At 53.2% G+C, this 21,653-nt stretch overlaps 1 protein-coding gene and 1 pseudogene across 1 annotated transcript; both read left to right on the forward strand.

Annotated features, from left to right (window-relative positions):
• The first annotated feature begins 738 nt into the window (after positions 1-738).
• LOC142027942 (electroneutral sodium bicarbonate exchanger 1-like) lies at positions 739-13,550 on the forward strand. The gene is made up of 20 exons (XM_075022098.1): positions 739-1,484; positions 3,089-3,224; positions 3,440-3,600; positions 4,535-4,720; positions 4,829-4,917; positions 5,050-5,207; positions 5,586-5,673; positions 6,179-6,325; positions 6,483-6,574; positions 6,908-7,082; positions 7,219-7,352; positions 7,895-8,140; positions 8,245-8,350; positions 9,285-9,446; positions 10,174-10,287; positions 10,626-10,787; positions 11,406-11,657; positions 12,464-12,532; positions 13,075-13,248; positions 13,348-13,550. Exons 1-20 carry the CDS (start codon positions 1,367-1,369, stop codon positions 13,531-13,533), a joined length of 2,955 nt encoding a protein of 984 aa, XP_074878199.1. The 5' UTR covers positions 739-1,366; the 3' UTR covers positions 13,534-13,550.
• A 4,671-nt stretch (positions 13,551-18,221) lies between these two features.
• On the forward strand, positions 18,222-19,978 carry LOC142027944 (olfactory receptor 2A2-like; annotated as a pseudogene).
• The last annotated feature ends 1,675 nt before the right edge of the window (positions 19,979-21,653 follow it).

Genomic DNA, 21,653 nt, shown 5'->3' on the forward strand with positions numbered 1-21,653 from the left:
TTAGCTCCTCCCGTGAGGGCTACTCCATCAGTCCCTGGGGAATCGGGCCCCCTGACTGACCTGGAGGTTCAGTTGTCCCCGAAACCCAGTGACTGACGTGAGGATGAACCCAAACGGGGGTTACAAAATGACACTTCTGGAAGAGTTACAGGTAGCACGGCCGGGGCTCAAAAGTGCAGTTTTGTGGGTTGGGGTTGGTTTTTTTCCAGTTTGGAAATCACTTTTTTAGACAGGAACCTCAAGAACAAAGCAGGAGGTGGGTTTTTTTGGTCTGAAACACTCATCCCTCTCCTGCTGTATTAAAGACGTCCAGACTCTCGTGGTATACAGTAGAGGTGATGTTATGGGCTGTTTTATTTGCGTATGGGAAGGAAAACCTCCTACAAGTCCGTGGTTTTAGGGCTGTGCCTGAAGGAGGAGGAGGCGGCACATAGAGGCGTGATGGCTCGTGGACTCGCGTGGACGCAGGGGTGGGTGATGGCTGGGAGGACGTAAGGGAGCTCTCCACCCCCAGCCCCAACTTTTCCCTTCTTGTCGTTGCTAAACAGAGACATGACGAGGAGGCAGTGATTGACCGGGGAAGAAGGAGCAACACTGTCAGTGTTTGCTATGAGGAGGAGGAGTTGGAAGGTGAGTCTCTGCTGAGATCCTGGTAGAGGAGCCACCAGCCCAGCGCGTTTTCCCATTGCACAAAGTCTCTCCTGTGTGCCTTGTCGGGTGTCACATCACGTGCAGCAAAACGTGCCGCGCTTCTCAATGAAGCAGCACAGTTATTGTCACGTTTTTTACTATTACGGCTTTTTAAACGGAGGGAAAAAGCCCCCCGGGAGGCCACGGTGTGAGTTGTAGCCACAGGGCTCGATAATTCACGGCTTTTTTTCTCGCAGAGGCTGCTCCTGGCTTGGAGAGGTCAGGAGAATCATTTCAGGGCTGCAGACGCGGGGCTGTGATTTTCTTTTTTTGTTCTGGAGTTCATTACGATGGGACTGATTTGATCGTCTCTTGTCGCCTCGTGCCATACAGAGATTTTGAAAATAATTAGCTTGTGTTGCTGCTTAATGAGCAAGTCTGAGTGTTGTCCAGCCGAAGCTGGAATTTGAGAAGAGGTCCAATACTTTGGGGGCACTTTTAGATGACCCAGAGCCAACACTTGTTGTTGCTGTGTTGTTGCAAAGCTCGAGTAAAATAGGCTTGGAAAAAAGGAGGTCCAGTGAAAATAACATTCAGGGAAGCTGGCGTTGCTCCTGGGATATATAACCGTGGCTTAGCAAGGCACCGGCCACCTCAACCATTGCCGCAATGCCGAGAGTGCTGCAAAAACCGCTGCTTTTTCGCAGGCCACCGGACCCTGTACGTGGGCGCGCGGATGCCACTGGTTAGGCAGAGCCACCGGCATCACCGACGCCACAGCCAGAAGCATCGGGAAGGGGAATGGGAGAAGGACTCTGCCCCGATGGAGCAGGGCTACCACTGTAAGTCCCACCGCGGCATTCGCTAAACTCCTGGGGGCAACGTGGGCGCTGGGGCCTTCTGCAAGCAGGTCCCTGTGATGGGTTGACCCTGGCTAAACGCCAGGTGCCCACCAGAGCCGTTCTATCACTCCCCCATCCTCAGCTGGACAGGGGAGAGAAAAATATAACAAAAACTTGCGGGTCGAGATAAGGACAGGAGAGATCATTCACTAATTACCGTCACGGGCAAAACAGACTCAGCTTAGGGAAAATTAACTCAATTTATTACAAATCAGCCAGAGTAAGGTAATGAGAAATAAAACGAAATCTCAGAACACCTTCCCACCACCCCTCCCTTCTTCCCGGGCACAACTTCACTCCCGGATTTCTCCACCAAACCCCCCCAGCGGCACAAGGGGGACAGGGATGGGGTTTACGGTCATCACACGTTATTTTCTGCCGCTTCACCTCCTCAGGGTGAGGGCTGATCACACTCTTCCCCCGCTCCAGCGTGGGGTCCCACCCACGGGGTCAGTCCTCCACGAACTTCTCCAACGTGGGCCATTCCCACGGGCTGCAGTTCTTCACGAACTGCTCCAGCATGGGTCCTTTCCACGGTGTGCAGTCCTTCAGGAGCACACTGCTCCAGCGCGGGTCCCCCACGGGGTCACAAGTCCTGCCAGAAAACCTGCTCCACGGGCTCCTCTCTCCGCAGATCCGCAGGTCCTGCCAGGAACCTGCTCCAGCGCGGGGTTCCCACGGGGTCACAGCCTCCTTCGGGAACCCACCTGCTCCAGCGTGGGGTCCTCCACGGGCTGCAGGTGGAGATCTGCTCCACCGTGGACCTCCCTGGACTGCAGGGGGACAGCCTGCCTCACCAGGGTCTTCACCACGGGCTGCAGGGGAATCTCCGCTCCGGCGCCTGGAGCATCTCCTCCCCCTCCTTCTTCACTGACCTTGGTGTCCGCAGGCTTGTTTCTCTTACATGTTCTCACTCCTCTCTCCGGCGGCTGTTTTCTCACTCTCCCAACTTTTTTTCCTTCTTAAAAATGTTATCACAGAGGCGTTACCACTATCACTGATTGGCTCGGCCTTGGCCGGCGGCGGGTCCGTCTCAGAGCCCACTGGTATGGGCTCGCTCTCTCTCGAACACAGGGGAAGCTTCCAGCAGCTTCTTACAGAAGCCACCCCTGTAACCCCCCCCGCTACCAAAACCTTGCCACATAAAACCAATACAGTCCCCGTGGCTAGTTTGAGTGAGTTGCTGTTCTTCCGAGGGAAAGTGGCCTTATTGAGCAACACCCTCTTTTTCCCAAGTTTTCTTTTTTTTGTTGTTTTTTTTTTGTTTGTGTTTTTTTTAATGCAGTTAAATGCATAATGGATTTAGGCTCGTCTTCCTTAGAGGGATCCTGGCTTTAAAAATGGCAATGCGGGGAAGGAAAGCAGCCCATCCTCATGCAGAGGTGGACTAGATGCTTCTCCTTCTCCACGGCTCTGTGCAAGCCCAGACAGATGCAGAGGAGAGGGGCCAGCCCAGTGTTTATGGCTGCACTGGTGCTGATGGCCACTTTGCACGTGAGCGTGACGAGCTGTGTTCAGGCGCGGTAACGGGATGGGTCTTTGCCTTCTGCCCCCAGGCTCCCCGTCCCAGCGGGTGCAGTTCATTCTCAGGAGCAAGGAGGATGAGCAGCACCTCCCTCACCACTTGTTCTCCGAGCTGGATGAGATCTGTGTAAAAGAGGGCCGAGATGGCGAGTGGAAGGAAACGGCAAGGTAAATCCCTGCTGCTTGGCTGCGGTGGGAGAGGAGTCCCTGCACCGGCAGCGCCCGTGGGCTCTGCTTTCTCCTCTCCAGGATGCGAAGCTTTTGCAGCTGCAGGTGGCGGCACGAGGAGCCTTCTCCTCTTGCCACCCCGTGGCTCTGTCAAAGGGGTTGCAGAGCTGGGGCTGTTTTCTTGCAATGGGGCTGATCGCACCCGATGTCCGCAGGTGGCTGAAGTTTGAGGAGGACGTGGAAGATGGCGGCGAGCGCTGGAGCAAGCCCTACGTTGGCACGCTGTCCTTGCACAGCCTCTCCGAGCTGAGGAGCTGCATCAGCAACGGGTCGGTGCTGCTGGACATTTGTGCCAACAGCATCGAAGAGATTGCAGGTACCATGGGCGCTGCATCCCTCCGGGAACGGCCGAGCTCAGCTCGCCACGGTGCTCTTCACTCCCAAATCAAACCCTGCCCCAATGGCACGTCCGTTTCCAGAAGTGCCACTGTGTTTTTCTCATGAGCTGTTTTTGGATGTAGACTGGGCATGCAACAGTCGCACCGTTTTTTTATTCCAATGCGGGGTCCTTTTGAAAGCAGTTTGTGGGGTTGGAGAAGCCACTAGAGAATATTCTGCAGCCAAAAAGGAGCGTGTGTCAGGGCTTAGCAGGCTGCTCTTAGAAATACAGAGTCTGCGTAAGAGCTGAACCTCCTTAAAGGAACTATTTCTTACAAGCTGTTTCCTCGCATTCTTTTTTTTGCTTTTGCCTTAAGATCCAGCATGTAAGAGTTTTAAGGCAGAGTTTATCTGGCGATGACCAAGCAGTGTATTTCTGTGGGGAAGATACTTGAAGTTAATTGCAAAAGCCGCTTTGGAGAAGTTATCTTTGACTGGCGGCAGGTCTCCATTCAGCCCTTTCAAGGGCTGGAGAAGTCGGAGCCGTTCTTAGCACGTTTCTCCCTGGGCTCGGCAAATTGCACTCCATCAGCACGGGAAGCTCTGGGAACGTCTGTGCTATAGATCGCTTATAATTTGGGTGAACGTGTAGAGTCAGAAAGGCCAGGTCGGGCAAGAAAATTGCGTCATTTAGAATGGGAAATATTTATCTTAGCGGAATGATGAATAAGCACTTGGATGCCATGTTTCTTAGCAGAAGAAAATTCTCGTTTTGGCTGCAAAGGCTGAACATTATTAAAAGGCCTTGCTATGCAAGGCTGAGCCGGCATTAGGGTGCAGCCTGTGTGGCACAGCCTTCCCTGGGGGCTTTGGGGGTCGGGACTTGTTGGGGTTTCTGCTCTGATGGCTTTGTTTCCCTTTGCCATCCTCAGATACGATCCTGGCCCAGCAAGAACAGTCCACGGAGTTTGACGAGCACGTGCGGGCGCAAGTTCGAGAAGTCCTTTTGAGGAAGCACCACCATCAGAACGAGAAGACAACCAACCTTCTGCCCGCTGTCTGCTCGTTTGCTGATGTGAGCAAGAGGCAGTCAGACCTGCACCTCCTCTACAAGCCAGGTGAGGCTTTCTGCAGGGCTGTGGCCCCATTAGACTTGTCCGGGCAAAGGAGAAGCGTCCCAGTTGCTCCTCGTCCATCTTTCTGAGTGTCTTTCTTTTTCCTACCAGCCCAAACAATCACCTCTTGTCCTTCTCCCACCGCTGCAGAAGCTAAAGATGGGGTGAACCCTGAGAGCAGAGCAACGGATTTAAGCAAGGTGAGACACTCGTAGCTTTCTCACGCCTTTAGGGCCAGATTTGCTCTTGCAAACTTGGCTGGAGAGTGTGCTGCAGAGCGCTGTGGGCTTTGCTTTTGGGGTAATTGCCTGAAAATCGCTTGTCGTGCCCAGGCGGAGCTGCACTTCATGAAGAAAATTCCCACCGGGGCTGAAGCATCCAACGTGCTTGTAGGAGAGCTGGATTTCCTTCACCAGCCCATCGTGGCATTTGTCCGCCTGAGCCCGGCTGTCCTCCTCTCGGGCATGACGGAAGTTCCCATCCCAACAAGGTGCGAATGAGAAGCGCAAATTTTTTCCGTAAAAAAGACACCCAACCAAAGATCGAGTTGCAGGCATCAGTTTGGTGTCCCAAGGGAACAAGGCGAGTGGGAGGGGGAGCAAGCACGTTTCCCCCACCCGCATCTCCTCGCCTTCATTTCTCCATTCCCTGCTGTAGCTTTTAAACCCATCGGCCAATTGTAATGAAAGTTGGCCCCCAAATGAAATTTGCCGTCGGTTTTGAAGAATTTCAAATTCATCGTGGCGTCGCTGAGCCTACGTGTCCCGTCTTGAGCCACGCTCCGGGCTGGGAGCTGCCAGGGCTTTCCTTGGGTGCTCTTGGAGCAAGGACACCTTCTTCTCTCTCTCATTTTGTTTTTCTTGCCCAGGTTCCTGTTTGTTTTGCTTGGACCAGAAGGAAAAGCCCATCAGTACCATGAGATCGGCAGGTCCATGGCCACTATCATGACAGATGAGGTGCGACAAGATGAGATAGCTCCGGGTCATTTTTGCCTTTCTTCAGCTCTCCCTGTCTCTGAAGTAGTGAGGAAGAGGATTTGCTGTCCCAGCTGCCCGCAGCTCTCCAAATAGCCCAGCCCTCTTTCTCACCCCGAAGCGAACACGCAGATTTGCATCACCCCACATCCTGGAGGCTGAAATCCCACCCGGGGTGCATCCTGCACCTCATCCTTCTTGCCGGGGTCCCCAGCACGCTGTCCCCAGTGGTGGCATTGCCAGGGCCAGTCAAACTTCTCTTGCTCTTTAAGCAGAAGGGTATGGTGTGCCATGGGGGACGGGGGCCTCGTGGGGGAGATGATTACAAATGCCCTGACGCACAGATTTTTCCTTTTGGGGGAGTATTTCCTGCCCTTTCCAGCAGGAAATTTTGGGGAAAAAGCCTTGCGTTTAGCCAAGAGCTTATTGCACTGGTTAGGACCTCCGAGCTGGGTTGTCCTCTCACCAGGTTGTCTTCTATTGGCAGGTTTTCCGTGACGTTGCCTATAAAGCCAAGAACGGGGCTGACCTTGTGGCTGGCATCGACGAGTTTCTGGATCAGGTCACGGTCTTGCCGCCAGGAGAGTGGGATCCATCGATCCGAATCGAGCCCCCGAAAAACGTCCCTTCGCAGGTGGGAGGCGCGAGGGGGACGGGCGGGACGGCTGGGGATGCTGTTCAGGGGCCCAAATTCACAAGGTCCCACTCTGACACAGTCACAGAGCCAGACCAGAAGCAAAACAAGCCAGCGGTTACAAGTCCATAGCTTTATCTTACTTCCATTTTAACAGGAAAAAAGGAAGATGCCAGGAGCTCTTGACGACAGTGCTTCTCACAGCACGCTGGAGAAACACAGTGGCCCTGAACTGCAGCGGACGGGAAGGTGGGAGCTTTAATAGTTTGGGGTTTTTTTCTGTTTGCTTCTCAAATCTGAGCATGCACCCTCCCTTCTAGCAGGTCTTTGGGGTTAGCTGGTTCAACGAAGGGGCTCCGCATTGCCAGCTTGGTCCCCTGGGCTGGGCAGGGGGGAGATCTGGGCAGCTGGGCTCAGCCCCAGCCATCACCATTGCACGCAGGTTTCCTTGATTTGGGAGGAAGGAGAGTGCTTCTTTTTAGCCACGAAAGTGACTCCGTGCTTCTGATTGCCCTTCTGCAGCAAAGCAAAGTCACCGTGTTCCTCCAAGAGAACAGACTCTCTTCTTTTTCCTTCCTGCAGGCTCTTTGGAGGTTTGACCCTGGACGTGAAGCGGAAAGCCCCGTGGTTCTGGAGCGACTTCCGGGATGGTCTGAGCCTGCAGTGCCTGGCGTCCTTCCTCTTCCTCTACTGTGCCTGCATGTCCCCTGTCATCACCTTTGGGGGACTGCTGGGGGAGGCGACCAATGGCCAGATAGTGAGCACCTCTCTCTGTTGGGGGGCATGGGGGAGGATAAAAGTCAGGCCAAAGTCCTCGCTGCAGTGAATCGGCTTTGGTTTTTGTTTCTCCCTAACGATTTATTTACTCACGGCTGCCTCTCTTCCCCGGACAGAGTGCCATGGAGTCGCTGCTGGGCGCGTCCATGGCCGGCGTGGTGTATTGCCTCTTTGCCGGCCAACCTCTCACCATCCTCGGCAGCACCGGACCCGTCCTCGTGTTTGAGAAGATCCTCTACAAATTCTGCAAGTAAGGCTGGCTGCCGCAGCTGGGTGCTGCGAGAGCCTTCAGAAGGGGGCAGTGATGGAAAAAAGATGCTTTGCTTTGCTTTTCTGTTTCTTAGGGGTAGTTGCTAGATTTTAGTGACAGTCCTTTTGTTGCTATGGCTTTGATGGGAGATAAACCACCCTTATTGCCATAAGGTTTATCATTAAGCCCCAGCTTGCTGGCAGCAGGTGACTGGGTGCAAACCCAGCTGGTTTCAGTGTCAGGGCATCAGGGTGATGTGGGAGAACACCACCTGGCCCAAGAGGGACCTGACCTCAAGCAGCCTCCAAGGTGTTAACACAAGATCCTTGTTCAACAGTGGTAACTAAATAATTGGCCTCTCCTCCTGTGGGTCTACACCCTGCACCACAGCCCCGAGGCTCTCTGTAGTAGTACATGGAAACTGCATTTCCCATCCGCAGCCTTGACACGCTCCAGAATTGCTCCCTGTTTTCCCCGAAGGCAGGCATGTCTCAGGGCCTCTTGCTGGCCTTTGCAGCCTTTGTTTCATTTTGCTTTCCCAGGGAGTACACGCTCTCCTATCTGTCTCTGCGGGCGTGCATTGGGCTGTGGACCGCCTTCTTGTGCATAGTGCTGGTGGCCACCGATGCCAGCTGTTTGGTGTGCTACGTCACCCGCTTCACGGAAGAAGCCTTTGCCTCCCTCATCTGCATCATCTTCATCTACGAGGCTCTGGAGAAGCTGAGTCACCTGCGAGACACCTACCCTGTGCACATGCACAGCAAGCTGGACTTCCTCACCAGCTACTAGTGGGTTTTTTTCCCCCTGAGAAAGCTGCTGCCCCTTGGCAGGATCTGCGGGCTGCACCTCCATCGCCTTTCCCTTACCCCTGTCTTGGCTTCTCTCCTCCCAGCTGTAAGTGTGAGGCACCGACCCATCCCAGCAACGAAACGCTGCGTTTCTGGGCGAGCAACGGGATCAACGTGTCTGGCATCGCCTGGGAAAACCTCACGGTGACCGTAAGTGCCCCGAGCCACTGCTTCCTCGCGCCGCGGCCACGGGCTCCAGGGGCATTTGCATGGTGCAAAAGTCAGAGCCCTTCAGGGAATGATGGGCTTCAAACTGTGCTAGTGCTGCTCAGAAAAGTCCTTGCTTAAATCTAGCGTGTGGTTTGTTAAAACCGCTTGGTCCTCGGGAGGAGAGTCCACCTTGTCCCAGTCTACCTGGTCCCCAGCGTTGTGGGTAGGTAGCAAGTGTCCCCCTCAAGCCTGTTGCCGGACAGTATTTCTGACTGGGAGGAAGGTTAAGTAGTGGGTGGTTTGATTATTGTAGAAGTTGTAGGTAGGACTTAAGTTCATGCTTGAAAGGTAGTAATTGGCCTCCTTAATGGGTTCCTAGTAACTCTGGGCCTTGCTTTCTCGTTCAGTGCTGTCTGTAGGTACATGCATAAATTTGCATGTCTGAGCAGCCTCTCAGGCTGTTGTTGCTGGAAGCAGAGCCCGGGCCTAGGGCGGCAGGCTCTTATGGTGGCCTTCATCCCCTCTTGGCCAGGTTCTGCGAGCCCTCCCCTGGGAAGGGACGATTTGTCTCTTCTCCTCCTTTCCTACCATGGTTGTCTTTAGCCCTCCTTCCCTCTTCCCTCTCTCTCTCTCCCCAAGAGTTTCCAGTGTTTCCTTCCCCTCTGGTGTCTTCTTTAGCCACGATTGCTCGAATGGCAGGCAGAGGATGTGCCGAGGGTGCGTGGTATGGTGTCCCCTCACATCTCGTTTCTCCGCTCTATAGTTCGATGTGTCACTTGTTCAGCTGCTGCTGCTCATTACATATAAATCTCCATTGGCAGGAGCAGTTAGAGGGTCGTGGATCTTGGACCAAGATCCTCAAAACCCCCTAGCTACGCGAGGTTTCCCTGCCGCACGTGCACTGCCTTTGTGTCCTGACGCTCTGTTTCTCCAGGAATGTCGGCATTTGCGTGGGGAGTTTCAAGGACCTGCCTGTGGACGCGACGGCCCCTACACGCCTGATGTGTTCCTCTGGTGCTGCATCCTCTTCTTCGCCACCTTTGCCCTGTCAAGCTTCTTGAAGAAGTTTAAAACCAGCCGCTACTTTCCAACCAGAGTAAGTAGAAGATGGTGGCCAGCGTCCATCTCCACACTCGTTTCCCAAAATGGCTTTCCTGGAGCACTAAGCAGTATTAGCCCCGCCATGGTCAAGCTGGGAAACGTTGGCCTTGCAGGCCAAGCTCTCCAAGAGCTTGGATGTCCCGCACTCATTTCCGTGAGTGCAAAATCATCGTAGCATTTCCCACCTGCCTCGCGATCTGCCCCAGATTGAAGATTTTTGGGGTTTGATTTTTTTTAATTTTTTTTTTTTTCCCCCTCCTCAGGTAGTAGGAAGTCAGGTTTCCCAAAGTTTTGGGGGTTGGGGTTGTGGTTTTTTTTCCCTACCTTCTGCGCATTATGTGCTCGAGCGGAAAGTAGATTCGAATGAGGAGGTTCCTTTTGAGGACTAAAGGATGCCTCAGTGCCTTGTTGCCGTTGTAGCTGTGAGTGTAGCTGTAGTGGCAGACATCTCTTTTCTTATTTTTAATATTATTATTATTATTTTTAGGTTTTGACTTAAACCAACCCTTGTCCGCCTAATTAAGCTTTTTTTATTATCTGACACCAGATCTCACGGGGACAAACACAGCAACAGTATCTAAGCAAGGGATCAGGCTGCATGTGCTCAGAGGGGTGGTGGGATTTGGTTAACCAGCCTGAATGTTGTGGATGTCCGCAACTCTTGCATCTCACGTTACGGCCCTGTTTGCCATGCCCCTTTCACCTCTGGTTTCTCGCCCCAGGTACGGTCCACGGTGAGCGACTTTGCTGTTTTCCTCACCATCGCCATCATGGTGCTCCTTGACTTTGTGGTTGGGATCCCATCGCCAAAGCTCCAGGTCCCCCACACGTTCAAGGTAATGGGGTGTTTTGGCACGTGGGGGTGCCACAAGGTGATGCCGGGGCAGGGCAGGGCTGAGTCTGGAGGAGATGCTGGTGGTGTGACCATCTCCTCTTCCACCTCCAAGTGCCTTGCTTCCTCCTGGCAACGAGAAGATGGCCCCAAAACTAGATACCTACAGGAGAAGTACCTAGAGGTGCTTGCAAAGAGGAGACTGGCACTGCTGAAGCCCACGGGAGAGGGGGACATGAAGCCAGGGCTGGGAGGTGCTCTGACACAGGGAGGGAGGGGAAAAGGAAAGCCAGTGGAGTGCCTGGGCTGGGAGACGATGCTGATGTGTGGGCTTTGTCGCAGCCTACCAGAGACGACCGCGGGTGGTTCATCAACCCCATAGGACCCAACCCTTGGTGGACGGTGTTGGCTGCGCTCGTCCCAGCTCTGCTCTGCACCATCTTGATATTCATGGACCAGCAGATCAGTGCCGTTATTGTGAACAGGAAGGAGCACAAGCTGAAGGTAAGGGCCTGCGAGAGATGACCCCGGCCCCAGCCCCTTCTGGGCTGCAGGTCTGGGGAGAAGCTCTTATTGCCGATGCTTTCTGAAGGCATTGGTTTGGGACAAGGTCAGGCTGCGTGGCAGGATGCTCTCCTGGATTAACGATGATGCAGGGAGCAAGTGACAGGGCAGTTCAGATGAGCAACCTTTTGGAGGAGCAAATTAATCTTGGAGCAATATGGAAGCGCGTTTTTGTTTTGAAACGGCAGCGGCAGCAGGTGCGGGGAATGCATTGTTTTGATGCGCTGCCAGGGATAACTCAGAGTCACACCTTCCTCGCAAGTGGTAGAATTTTCTTTGTGAGTGAAAAAAACGGTTTGGTGGTTTTGGGTTGTGGGTGGGGTTTTTTTGGAGAAGTATGTATCGCACAAGCTCCCCATATCCCTTGTGTCTGAACTCCTGCCAGATTTTCATGCCAGGTGCTTGTGCAAAGCCTGCGTACACCCTTACTTGTTTCCATTTCTTGTTTTAAATTCTGAAGAAGTTGACCTGTGCTCGAGCAGGGTTTGAGTCTGACTTGCGACGTTATCCTTGCTCTTGTGCTATGGGATGCTCTGTTTCTTGTTTTCCTGCCTGCAGAAAGGATGCGGGTACCACCTGGACCTTTTCGTGGTGGCCGTGATGCTGGGGGTGTGCTCGGTGATGGGGCTGCCCTGGTTTGTGGCTGCGACCGTCCTGTCCATCACCCACGTGAATAGCCTCAAAGTAGAGTCTGACTGCTCAGCTCCAGGAGAACAACCCAAGTTTCTGGGGATACGAGAGCAGAGAGTCACTGGCTTGCTGATCTTTGGGCTCATGGGCTGCTCCGTCTTCTTCACTTCCGTGTTAAAGGTGAGAGGAAAATGCAAACCACCCGACAACCGCGAGCTTGTTGGAGGTTACAGAAAAACAGTCCCCTCTCTGCAGGCCTGAGTAGTTAGTTGTGGAGCGGAGGAGGAGGGGGTGATCCCAACCCTTGGGGCTTGACCCACGGTGGGAACCAGCCTCGGTTAGGCTTTGCAGCCCTTCGGGCCCCCGTTTGGTGTGCTCGAGGCAAGCGAGCAACGCAACTGCTTGAATTTTCAGGTGTCTTTCAGGCCCGCCCATGTTTATGGGTTACAGCTGAGCATATTCAGACCAGCACGTCTGCTCTCTTTCAAACAGGCAGCCCTTTACGGGCTGCAATTTGCTCCCCAAATGCCCCGGAGCAGCTGTTCCCAGGAGCTAAACACACTGAGGTCATCCCCGTGGGCTTCCTTGCACGTTCCTCCCACAAAGTAATCTCGTCTCTAGGCTAAAAGGAGGCCTGTGGCCTTTGCCTGTTGCCCCAAGATTAGGCAGAAGTGTTTTTCTACCGCCACAGAATGCGGCATAGGGTAGCACGGGTGAAATCGCCCATTTTCCTCCAACCTTTCTGGAAAATAGGAGTATTCTGAGGAGAGGTAACTCCAAAGTTCAGCCTAAAGCAGAGCCTTAGCTCACTCGTGCGCACAAAATCTTTAATGGTTAAAACCTGACCCATCTGTAAGCCTGAATGGAAGCTGGAAGGCTTCAAGCAATTTTAGGCAGTGCCTGTGGAAGAGGGTGGTAATACTGAAAATGCAATATGGAGAAAGAAACGATTGCATTCTTTTTTTTTTTTCTCTTTCCCCCCCCAGTTTATACCAATGCCTGTGCTCTATGGCGTCTTTCTCTACATGGGTGTGTCGTCGCTCAGAGGAATTCAGGTACGGACTCTTTTACAGCGTGCAGCATGTCGTCTCCCTGGTATTTTGTCTCCGTAGCAGCAGGGAAAAAAGCAGTGGCATGGGAAAAACTTCTTGCAGAGCAAGCAATGAAACTCTTTTGTGTAAGAAAAAGATTGGTGGAGGCACAGGAGGTATATAGGGCTGGGAGGACCAGGCAAGTTCAGCGCTCTCTGTTTCAGGGTTTAGGGCAGGTCAGTGTTTGGTTACGTGAAAGCGGGGGAATTCAGTGCAAAGGGAAGGCAGTTTCTGCCACTGGTGGAAATCCTCGCTGGGGGATTCAGTGGGCCGAGAAATGCTAATAATGGAATGGCACGGAATAGTTGCCGTTTGGTGGGCAGCTCTCAGGGGCAAGCCGGTTGATAGATGGAGCGAAGGGAAAATGGGTGCTGCTCCCAGGAGGAACGCGGTGGGATCCAGGATTTCTGACGGCAAGCGAGATGCTGCAAACCGCCTCCACGTCTCGAGAGGGCCAGAAACTTGCCGCAGTCCCAAGGCGGCAACCTTTCCCTTTTATTTTGCAGTTCTTTGATCGCTTGAAGCTGTTTTGGATGCCAGCGAAACACCAGCCGGATTTCATCTACCTGCGGCACGTGCCCTTGCAAAAGGTGCATTTGTTCACGGTGATCCAGCTGACCTGCCTCGTCCTGCTCTGGACCATCAAGGTGTCCCGTGCCGCCATCATCTTTCCCATGATGGTAAGAGCTGCCGCCGCTCAGCAGCGGGGTGTTTGCAGCGTTGGAGTGAGAGGTGGCATCGTCTCTGAGCTCACCGCATCTTCCCTCTTATTCGTGAAGGTTTTGGCTCTCGTCTTTGTCCGGAAAGCGATGGATTTCTGCTTCTCAAAGCGCGAGCTCAGCTTTCTGGATGACCTTATGCCAGAAAGGAAGAAGAAGTTGGACGATGCCAGAAATGAAGCCAGAGAAGAAGAAGAGGTAAGGCTTGCTGGGTCCTCGGGGCTGGACATCTCCGTCGGGCTGTGAGGTTGCCTGTTTCTCTTACAGCTTGTCTGGAAACGTTGGGGGAAGATCAGCACTCAATGGAAATAGATCCCAATAGCCTGGATCCCACGTTGTAACCTTTGTTTCCTCAAGTAGCAGTGAGCTGAACGCTTGAATACAGGTGTAATTTTTAAAACGAGTCGTTTTTCACAAAGGTCATTATCATTACGATGATTATTATTAGAAGGTGCTGCTGCTGCTGCTGGCAAGATTTGCTCATAATCGTGTTTTGAACACCCAGTCCCCCTGCCCCAAAACCTTTGGAGTGAACGGTTTCTACCCTGCTGCACTAATACCTATAGCTGCCAAGGGGCAGAAGGGGAGGGCAGACTGCTAAGTTTGTGCTGGGCATTCAGCTTATCTCCACTTTGACCAAAGACAGAGAACGTGATTTGTCCCTTTTTTACCTCAGGAGTCCAGGAGGGCGATGGAAGCTGCTGCTGCTGCAAGTTCAGTTCAGCTGAACGTGGGGAAGACCAGTGACATGGATATCCCAAAGCAAGGCAGTGACAGGTAAAGCCCCACCAAGCGCCAGGACCCCCGGCAAGATTAGCTTGAAGGGGTTTGGCAGAGTTTTCTCCACTTGCCTCTTTGTGGGGCATCCCACAGAAACCAGCAGGCAGCTTGGTGGGAAAATCAAATTCGGGGGCAGGGCTGCAGGAGGTGATCGCAGGGCTCTGACCCCAAGCAGAGTGGCTGCAGCACTCGCGTTTGACCCCCAAACCTTGCATCATCAGCGCCTTTACGGTAGCTGGAGTTCCTCATACTTACACATGAGGAGTTGCAGGCGTGATCTGTACCAGCAGTGGCTTAGGAACCCGGACCAGGGCTAAACCCCAGCAAGAGCCTTTGCACAGAGTTGTTGCTCTGCAGCTCCCCAGCTTGCCTCCCAAAACTCCTCATCCAGCAAAACCTCCCATGCTTATGCGCAGCTTTGATTCTCAGGGCTCCGCTGTTCCTCTTGCTGATGCTAATGCCCTTGGTGGCATCAGTTCCCATAATCACGGATTGCTGTGTAAAATATTTATTGCAGGACTGATCCTTCTGAGATTATTATCCTGGATGAAATGTCACAAACGACTGTATGGAAAGCTCTCACTTTGAAGACAGAAACCCTTTGAATCCAGGGAGGAAAAAGGTAAAGGATTGCACACGAACGTGTCCGTGCTCCTCTGCAAGCGACGGTGCACGCCTACGCTTTTCCCATGCTTTGGCCGGCAAGGCTGAGCAAACAGCCTGTCCCTGGGAACAGGCAGTGAGGACCGTGGCATGCAAACCAGCTCCTCTCTGCTGGGGTGGTCCCCCAAACAGGGCTGAATCAGCAGCAGCTGGCAGGTCTTCCACTGATGATGCTCTCCCTCTTTTTCTCTTCCCTTTGCCTTTCCCCACTCCCGCTTTTCACGTTTAGGAATCTTGACTTGGAAGGAGAGGAGCGAGAGCGTGACTCGGGGATGTGCCAACGCAGACAGAGGGAGAAAGCGCTTTGTTTCAGTTGGAGGATTCCCATTAAAGCCATGCAGATGTTTTCAGTTATCCTTGGTGTGCTTCAGGCATTCAGTGTCTCTAGACCAGCAAGCTGAGGTGAACGTCACAGTCAATGGGAGTTTGGTGGTGTTAAGTCTGTGTGCGTACGTGTGCGTGTGGGGGTGTGGGTTTGTAGTGGTAGAGGGACTGCTACTGCTTTATCATTCAGTGCTCTTCTTTTGATACCTAATTCCTCCGCTTTTTTTTTTTTCCTCTTTTTTCCAAATGTAAACTGGGAATGTCCAAAATAATTTTCTGTTATATTTGATGCATTCTCCACTTTCTTCTTCATCACGACCGGGTTTTTGGTCTGGTTTGGGGTCCTGGCTTTAATTCACTCTTCTGTCTCTTACTGGTACGAGAGGGATGCCCTCTGTGGCAGGGCAGCATAGAGAGCGTCCGAGCAGTTGGCCTAAGGTGAAAGAGAAGCATTTGCTCCCTGCGCTTCAGTTTTACCTCTCTTGGTTGGTTTGGTTTTGGTTTTGGTTTTTTTGCTTTGGCTCTGCCATCAGCCTGGGAGCTGCAAAATGCAGAACTGCCACCTTCTTGTCCCCTGGCTGTACACTGCATCTAAGGGAGCACTTCAGGTATTTGATTTTGAGTACACCGTATGGTCACAGGAGCGGCCAGATGAGACCTGGGGGGGGCTCTGTGTCCCTGGGCTGCCCCCTCTGTTGTTCCTCCACTTTCCTTCTGTATTGGGTCTGGCTGAGTTGGAGTTCTTTTACCCCATAGCAGCCCTCGTAGTGCTGTGCTCTGTACTGGTAGCTAGAAAGCTGTTGATAACACAGCAGTGTTTTGGCCATGGCTGAGCAGTGCTGGCACAGCATCAAGGCTGTCTCTCTAACATTCCCCCCCTCCCCAGTAGGCTGGGGGTGGGCAAGATCTTGGGAGGCAACGTAGCCAGGAAGAAGGCATACAGGCAGCAAGAAGAGGCATCTCGGTAGCAAGTAAATCTTAGGTCCCTTCAGATGCTGGGGACCCTGCGTTCATGCAGCATTGGGCAGACCCCAGATGGATTTTCCCTTGGCACACTGTACAGATCCTGCCTGTGGAGAAGTTCCTCCTTTTGGTCATTCACGGTGTTATACAACTTTTCTTAGAAGAAAACAACTCTATGCGTAAAGGATGTTCACGCGCGGACTTCTTGCTGCACTTTAGATAACGGCAGGGCCGCGCAGGTGGCGTAATCGCTGGTACCAAGCAGGAGCTGCCTGGAGGCTCCTCTGTCACAGTCAACCAGCTCCGTTTATCCTGCGGCCAAGGGCCATGTGTAGGGACACAGCCTGAAGGCCACGCCGTACGTACGGTGCAGCACAGACCTGCACCCGCTCCGGTGAACTGTTAGGTGGATCCCCAACTCCTGGAGGTACAGTGATCTCCCAGTCAGGATCTCTGCAGCAGGCTGTTAAACTGCACGGTAACTTGGGAACCAGAGAAGATCCAGATCTGGAGGGGATGGTTAACCACAGGGCCTCACGTTGAACCTCCTCTAAGCTCGTCCTGTGCTTCCAGGGTTCTCGAGCCTCTCGGGGGGCATCTCCCAGACTGGCCGGTGACTCCCAGCTCCCTCGTTCCTGCCTTCCCCTCCCTGCCTGCCTGCCCCACTGTGGCCCCTGCAGCAGCACTCAGCTGAGCACCCTCCGTTGCTCCTGGGGAAAGAGCGTCCTCCTTGCTCTCCGTGGCATTCCCCCAGCACACGGTGCTGTAGCGAGGACAAGGCAGTCAGATACAGACACAGCCTGTTGAACAGAGCGTCCTGCACGCAGTGCTTCCGATAGAGCAGCTCAGGAGCAAGGAGGTGAGCTGGGTGTGCTGCCTCTCACAAAGAGCATTTGACATCGGCGACCTTCCCCGCTGGACCCTCTGCAGCCTCTCTTTTTCCCGATGTTGTAGGTGTTAGGTTGTGTGGTTAAAGGTTCATCTCCACAAACACAGAGGAGGACAAAGGAGCAATGGCAGGCAGGGGAACCCCAGGGACCTAGGCAGAGGCAAGGGAGCACCCTGCTGTGGCTTTTCCCAGGGCTGTCGCAGGAGAGGGATCGCCCAGCTTGTCTGGGTATGAGGCTCACCAGACAAGTATTGACTCTCCCTTGCTCACCTCACAGACTGACGGGGGGAATGCGCTTCTGTGGCCATGCCCTGCCTCTGAAGCCCGGCCGTAGACAAAAAACTGGCTCAAACTGTGAAGGTTACCAGGCAAGACGTGACTGGGTGCACGTGTGTGGCAAGGTCTGTGCATGTGAATGTCTGAAACTGGATTCTGAGCTGTCAAGCAGAAGCCTGCTTCTCGCTACACGCAGCCAGCGTGGGCTGGTTGTAAATTTGGGTAACACCTGGAATAAGCAAAAGTGGCATGTCCCGAATCCTACAGTTAATAACGAGCTAGGAGAGAGAAGCCTTAATTCGGAGGCTGATCAGGCATTGTACTGCTCCCATAGACAACTTAGATTGGGAACACTGGGGGCGTGGGGTTCCAGAAAGAAGAGGTGGTGGCAAAAAGAAGGGTTCCCAGAAAGAAGAAGGGATCTTGAAGAGAAGGAGGGGACCCAGGAAGGAAAAGGTGAAGATCCTGGCTGGAGGAAGTATCCTGGAAGTGGCGGAAGATCTTGGAGACCAGAGAGCTGCGTGGAGACAAGTGCCAGGGGATGCCCAGGGACCTTGACCAGCACCCTGCGAAACTGGTAACGGCGAGCAGCTGCACAGCAGGAACCAAGGTGATGTTCTGCCTGACCTTCCTGGACCTGCAGTAGCCTCCCTGCTGGGATAGGGGAGTTGGCTCAAGCAACTGCAGGATTCAATAGGAATGCATTTCACCAAGGTAAAGAGGACACAGCAGTGGCTTGGAAATGCTGGTTGGTTTAATGGTAAAACTGGAATTATTCTGTGAACTGTGCATTCCTTTTAATATGGACTTAATTTAAAACGGCTGCTTTGAAGTTGTTCTGGCTTCACCTTAATCGACACCTGCAATCTTCATCATCTTATCTTCTCCAACAGCGACACCACACCCTGCCCCTCCCCACCCCCTGCAAAAAAAACCCAAAACCAACCCAGGAAAAGAAAGACTTCAAGGGCAAGCTAGGCAGCAAAGTTGTGCGAGATTGGTCAAACTGCTCAAAGTTTGCAGGGAGATTGGAGCTTGCAATTCAGATGTACGTCACTCAGCGTGGGGAGGGTAGTACGCACCTTTCACTGGAGTCAGAGGGAAAAACAGGGAGAAGGGAGCTGCAGCGTAAAGAGTAAAGGACACAACATTCTTAGGAAAACTCTCCTTTTTCTTTCCTTTTCCTTGCTCCTTCGCTTCCAGATCTCCGTGGTCGCAGTTTGTGCTGCCTCACCTCCAGCACAGCGTGCAGAATGAAAAGACTGTCACAGAATTCGTCTTCCTGGGGTTCTGCAGCACCCCAGCCCTGCAGCGCTGCCTCTTTGGCCTTTTCTCTGCCCTCTGCTCTGCCACTCGGATGGGAAACACACTTGTCTTTCTGCGTATCTGCCTGGACTACTGCCTCCACAGCCCCAGGTACTTCTTCCTCTGCCACCTCTCCATCGCGGACATCTGCTACGCCTCCAGCAATGTCCCCGTATGCTAAGGAGCCTCCTTGGACAAGGCAGAACCCTCTCCGTTGCTGGGTGTGGGGCACAGATCCATCTTTATTTAATCTTTGCACTTACAGCGTGCGTGCTGCTGGCCGTGATGTCTCATGTTCGCTACGTGGCAATCTGCCGTCCCCTCTGCTGTGCCCTCATCATGATCTGGAGGCTGCGCCTCACCCTTGCCACAGTTTTGTGGGCTTTGGCGTTCGTATTTGGTACACTGCAAGCCTCTCTGGCTTTACACCTGCCTTTCTGTGGCCCCTGCGAGGCTGTCCACTTCTCCTGTGAAATTCTTGCTGTCTTAAAGCTGGCCTGCACTGCCGCTCCTGCCAATAAAGTCCTGATCTTTGCTGTTTGTGTGTGCTTCTTCCTCTTCCCTTTAGCCTTAATCCTGATTTCCTCCCTGGACATCCCGGCCACCGATCTGCGCATCCGCTCTGTGCCAGGATGGCACGAAACCTTGTCCACATGTGGCTCTCACCCGACCGTGGTGGGTGTCTTTTATGGAAACGCCATCTTCATGTACGCGGGGCCCGGGAGCGGTAAGTCCTCTGGGAGGGAGACAGTTCTTTCCCTTTTCTACACTCTCGTCAGCCCCAGTTTGAAGCCCGTCATTTACAGTCGGAGGAACAAGCAGGTGAAGGAAGCCTTGCTGAAGCTTCAGAGAAGGAAGAGGGTCTTTCATTCCGTCTAGCTGGCGCTCTAGGCTTTCACCTGTCTCCTGTCTTTCTGCTCTTTCTTCTTGAGCTCTTGGGGAATTTCTCAGGGAATGTTAAGTGGTTAAAAGTGTCCTGGTTTCAGCTGGGATAGAGTTCACTGTCTTCCTAGTAGCTGGTACAGTGCTATGTTTTGAGTTCAGTTTGCAAAGAACCTTGATAACACTGATGTTTGCAGTTGTTGCTAAGTAGCGTTTAGACTAAAGTCAAGGATTTTTCAGCTTCTCCTGCCCAGCCAGGGCACAAGAAGTAGGCACAGGACACAGCCAGGGCAGCTGACCCAAACTGGCCAACAGGGTATTCCATACCATGCGACGTCCCATCTACTATAGGAACTGGGGAGTGGGGGGCGGGAAATCGCTGCTCGGGGACTAGCTGGGTGTCGATGGGCGGGTGGTGAGCAATTGCACTGCGCATCATTTGTACATTCCAATCCTTTTATTATTGCTGTTGTCATTTTAGTAGTGTTATCATTATCATTATTAGTTTCTCCTTTTCTGTTCTATTAAACCGTTCTTATCTCAACCCAGGAGTTTTACTTCTTTTTCCCGATTTTCTCCCCCATCCCACTGGAGGTGGGGGAGTGAGTGAGCGGCTGTGTGGTGCTTAGTTGCTGGCTGGGGTTAAACCACGACGGAGACAGAGTCACAGCAGCACAGAATGGATGCTGAAAGGGACCTCTAGAGATCATCCAGCCCACCTCGGCTGCTCAAGCAGGGTCAGCTGCAGCAGGTTGTGAGTCTGGTTCTCAAAGATGCCGTTGGCTGCGTTGCTCCCAGGTCGTGGAGCTTGCTTGGGAAATGGGCAATAAAGAGGGATGAAGTTTCCAGGCACTTTCTGGCCGGTGCAGTGATTTGGGGTTTTTTGGGGGGTTGGCTGGGTTTTTTTTCCTTCTGATTTCCGCTCCCCCCGCCACTTCCCGGTCTTGTGGCTGCCCAAGGTGCAGCCAGAGAAGGGGAGGAGGGTCCCTGCCTGGCCTGCAGCTCCCTCCCTCGCCATTCTTGGGGTGATTTGGGGTTATTTTGCTGTGTCAGTGAGGCAAAGCTGGGCTCTCCGGGGCTGAGGTCAGTGGGACCCGAGGAAGGCCGTGACGGTCTTGAGGCTTTGAAGGGCTTTGCACCGAGCCCCGTCCCCACTGGAGGGGACGCTGGTGGTGTTCAAGACGAAGGCCTTGCAGCCCTTGCTGTCGTGTGTGCCCGCGTCCCCCCCGGCCCCCAAGGTCTGTCGTTGTCGCAGGGGCTCTGTGCTGCTTTCTGCGTGGGGCCGTGTCGGTGAGTCCTGCAGGGACCTGTCTGTCCTGGCTTCCCCACCAAAGGGCTGCTGCCCCCGGGGAAGGGGAGAGGGGAGTAGTCCGCGTCCCGCCCACCGTTGCCTGCCCCGCTGGTGGTGACTCGGCCCTGGGGGGATGCTCCCGCGGGCTTGCTGAACCCCCATGCGAAAAGTGCCGGGGGAACGGGTGTGATGGGGATGGCGAAGGTGCCAGAGCAGACTGGGGTGCCATACCTGCTGGTGGGGCCTGGGGTGCCTGGGCTGCAGGGAAGGGCTTATCTTTTATAGGTTATCTTTTGTGATGGTAACTTGTAACCTTCCTTCTTGTCTTTTCCCAGAGAGACCTGGCCACCATGCATTGTCTGGATGTCCTTTACCATATTGTGGATTGTTAAATAATGATACATTTATTGGCAGTGGCACCCCTATCAAGGGTAGGACTTAGCTTTGTCCAGAGGCTGGCATTTGGGTAGAAATCCAACAATCACTTTTGCGGAATATTCGAGCTATATTCTGTGTTAAGATTAAATGGAGGTTCCGATCCCAAGATGGTATCTGGCACACTTGACTCATTGCTACCGTAATTGTTACAAACAAATCATAAAAATCAGTCGTAACTTTATCAATTTCAGTTTAAGGGGAGACTCTTGTTCAACTGTCCATGAGGTTGGAGTCCTTTTAATCTTGGAATAATGAATCCACGGGCCTTTCCCTTGGACCTTGACAGCTGTATGAGTAGTCAGGAGCACCTGGAATGGCCCCTTCCACTTCTCAGTTAGCTGCTCCAAATTCCACGACTTGATGTAGACCAAGTTTCCAGGTTGAAATGGATGGGCTGGTGTGTCCAGTTCCAAGGGCCTGCTTGTCGTCACGTACTTGTGCAATTCCTGTACAGTCTTTCCCAAGGACATTAAGTAATTAAAGTCCATTTCCCCTTTAATGTGAATTGTTCCTGGTATATGTGGGGCCTGGTAAGGCCTTCCAGAAAGTAAGTTG

Source organism: Buteo buteo, unplaced genomic scaffold (assembly GCF_964188355.1).
Source record: "Buteo buteo unplaced genomic scaffold, bButBut1.hap1.1 HAP1_SCAFFOLD_96, whole genome shotgun sequence".
Classification (NCBI taxonomy): domain Eukaryota; kingdom Metazoa; phylum Chordata; class Aves; order Accipitriformes; family Accipitridae; genus Buteo; species Buteo buteo.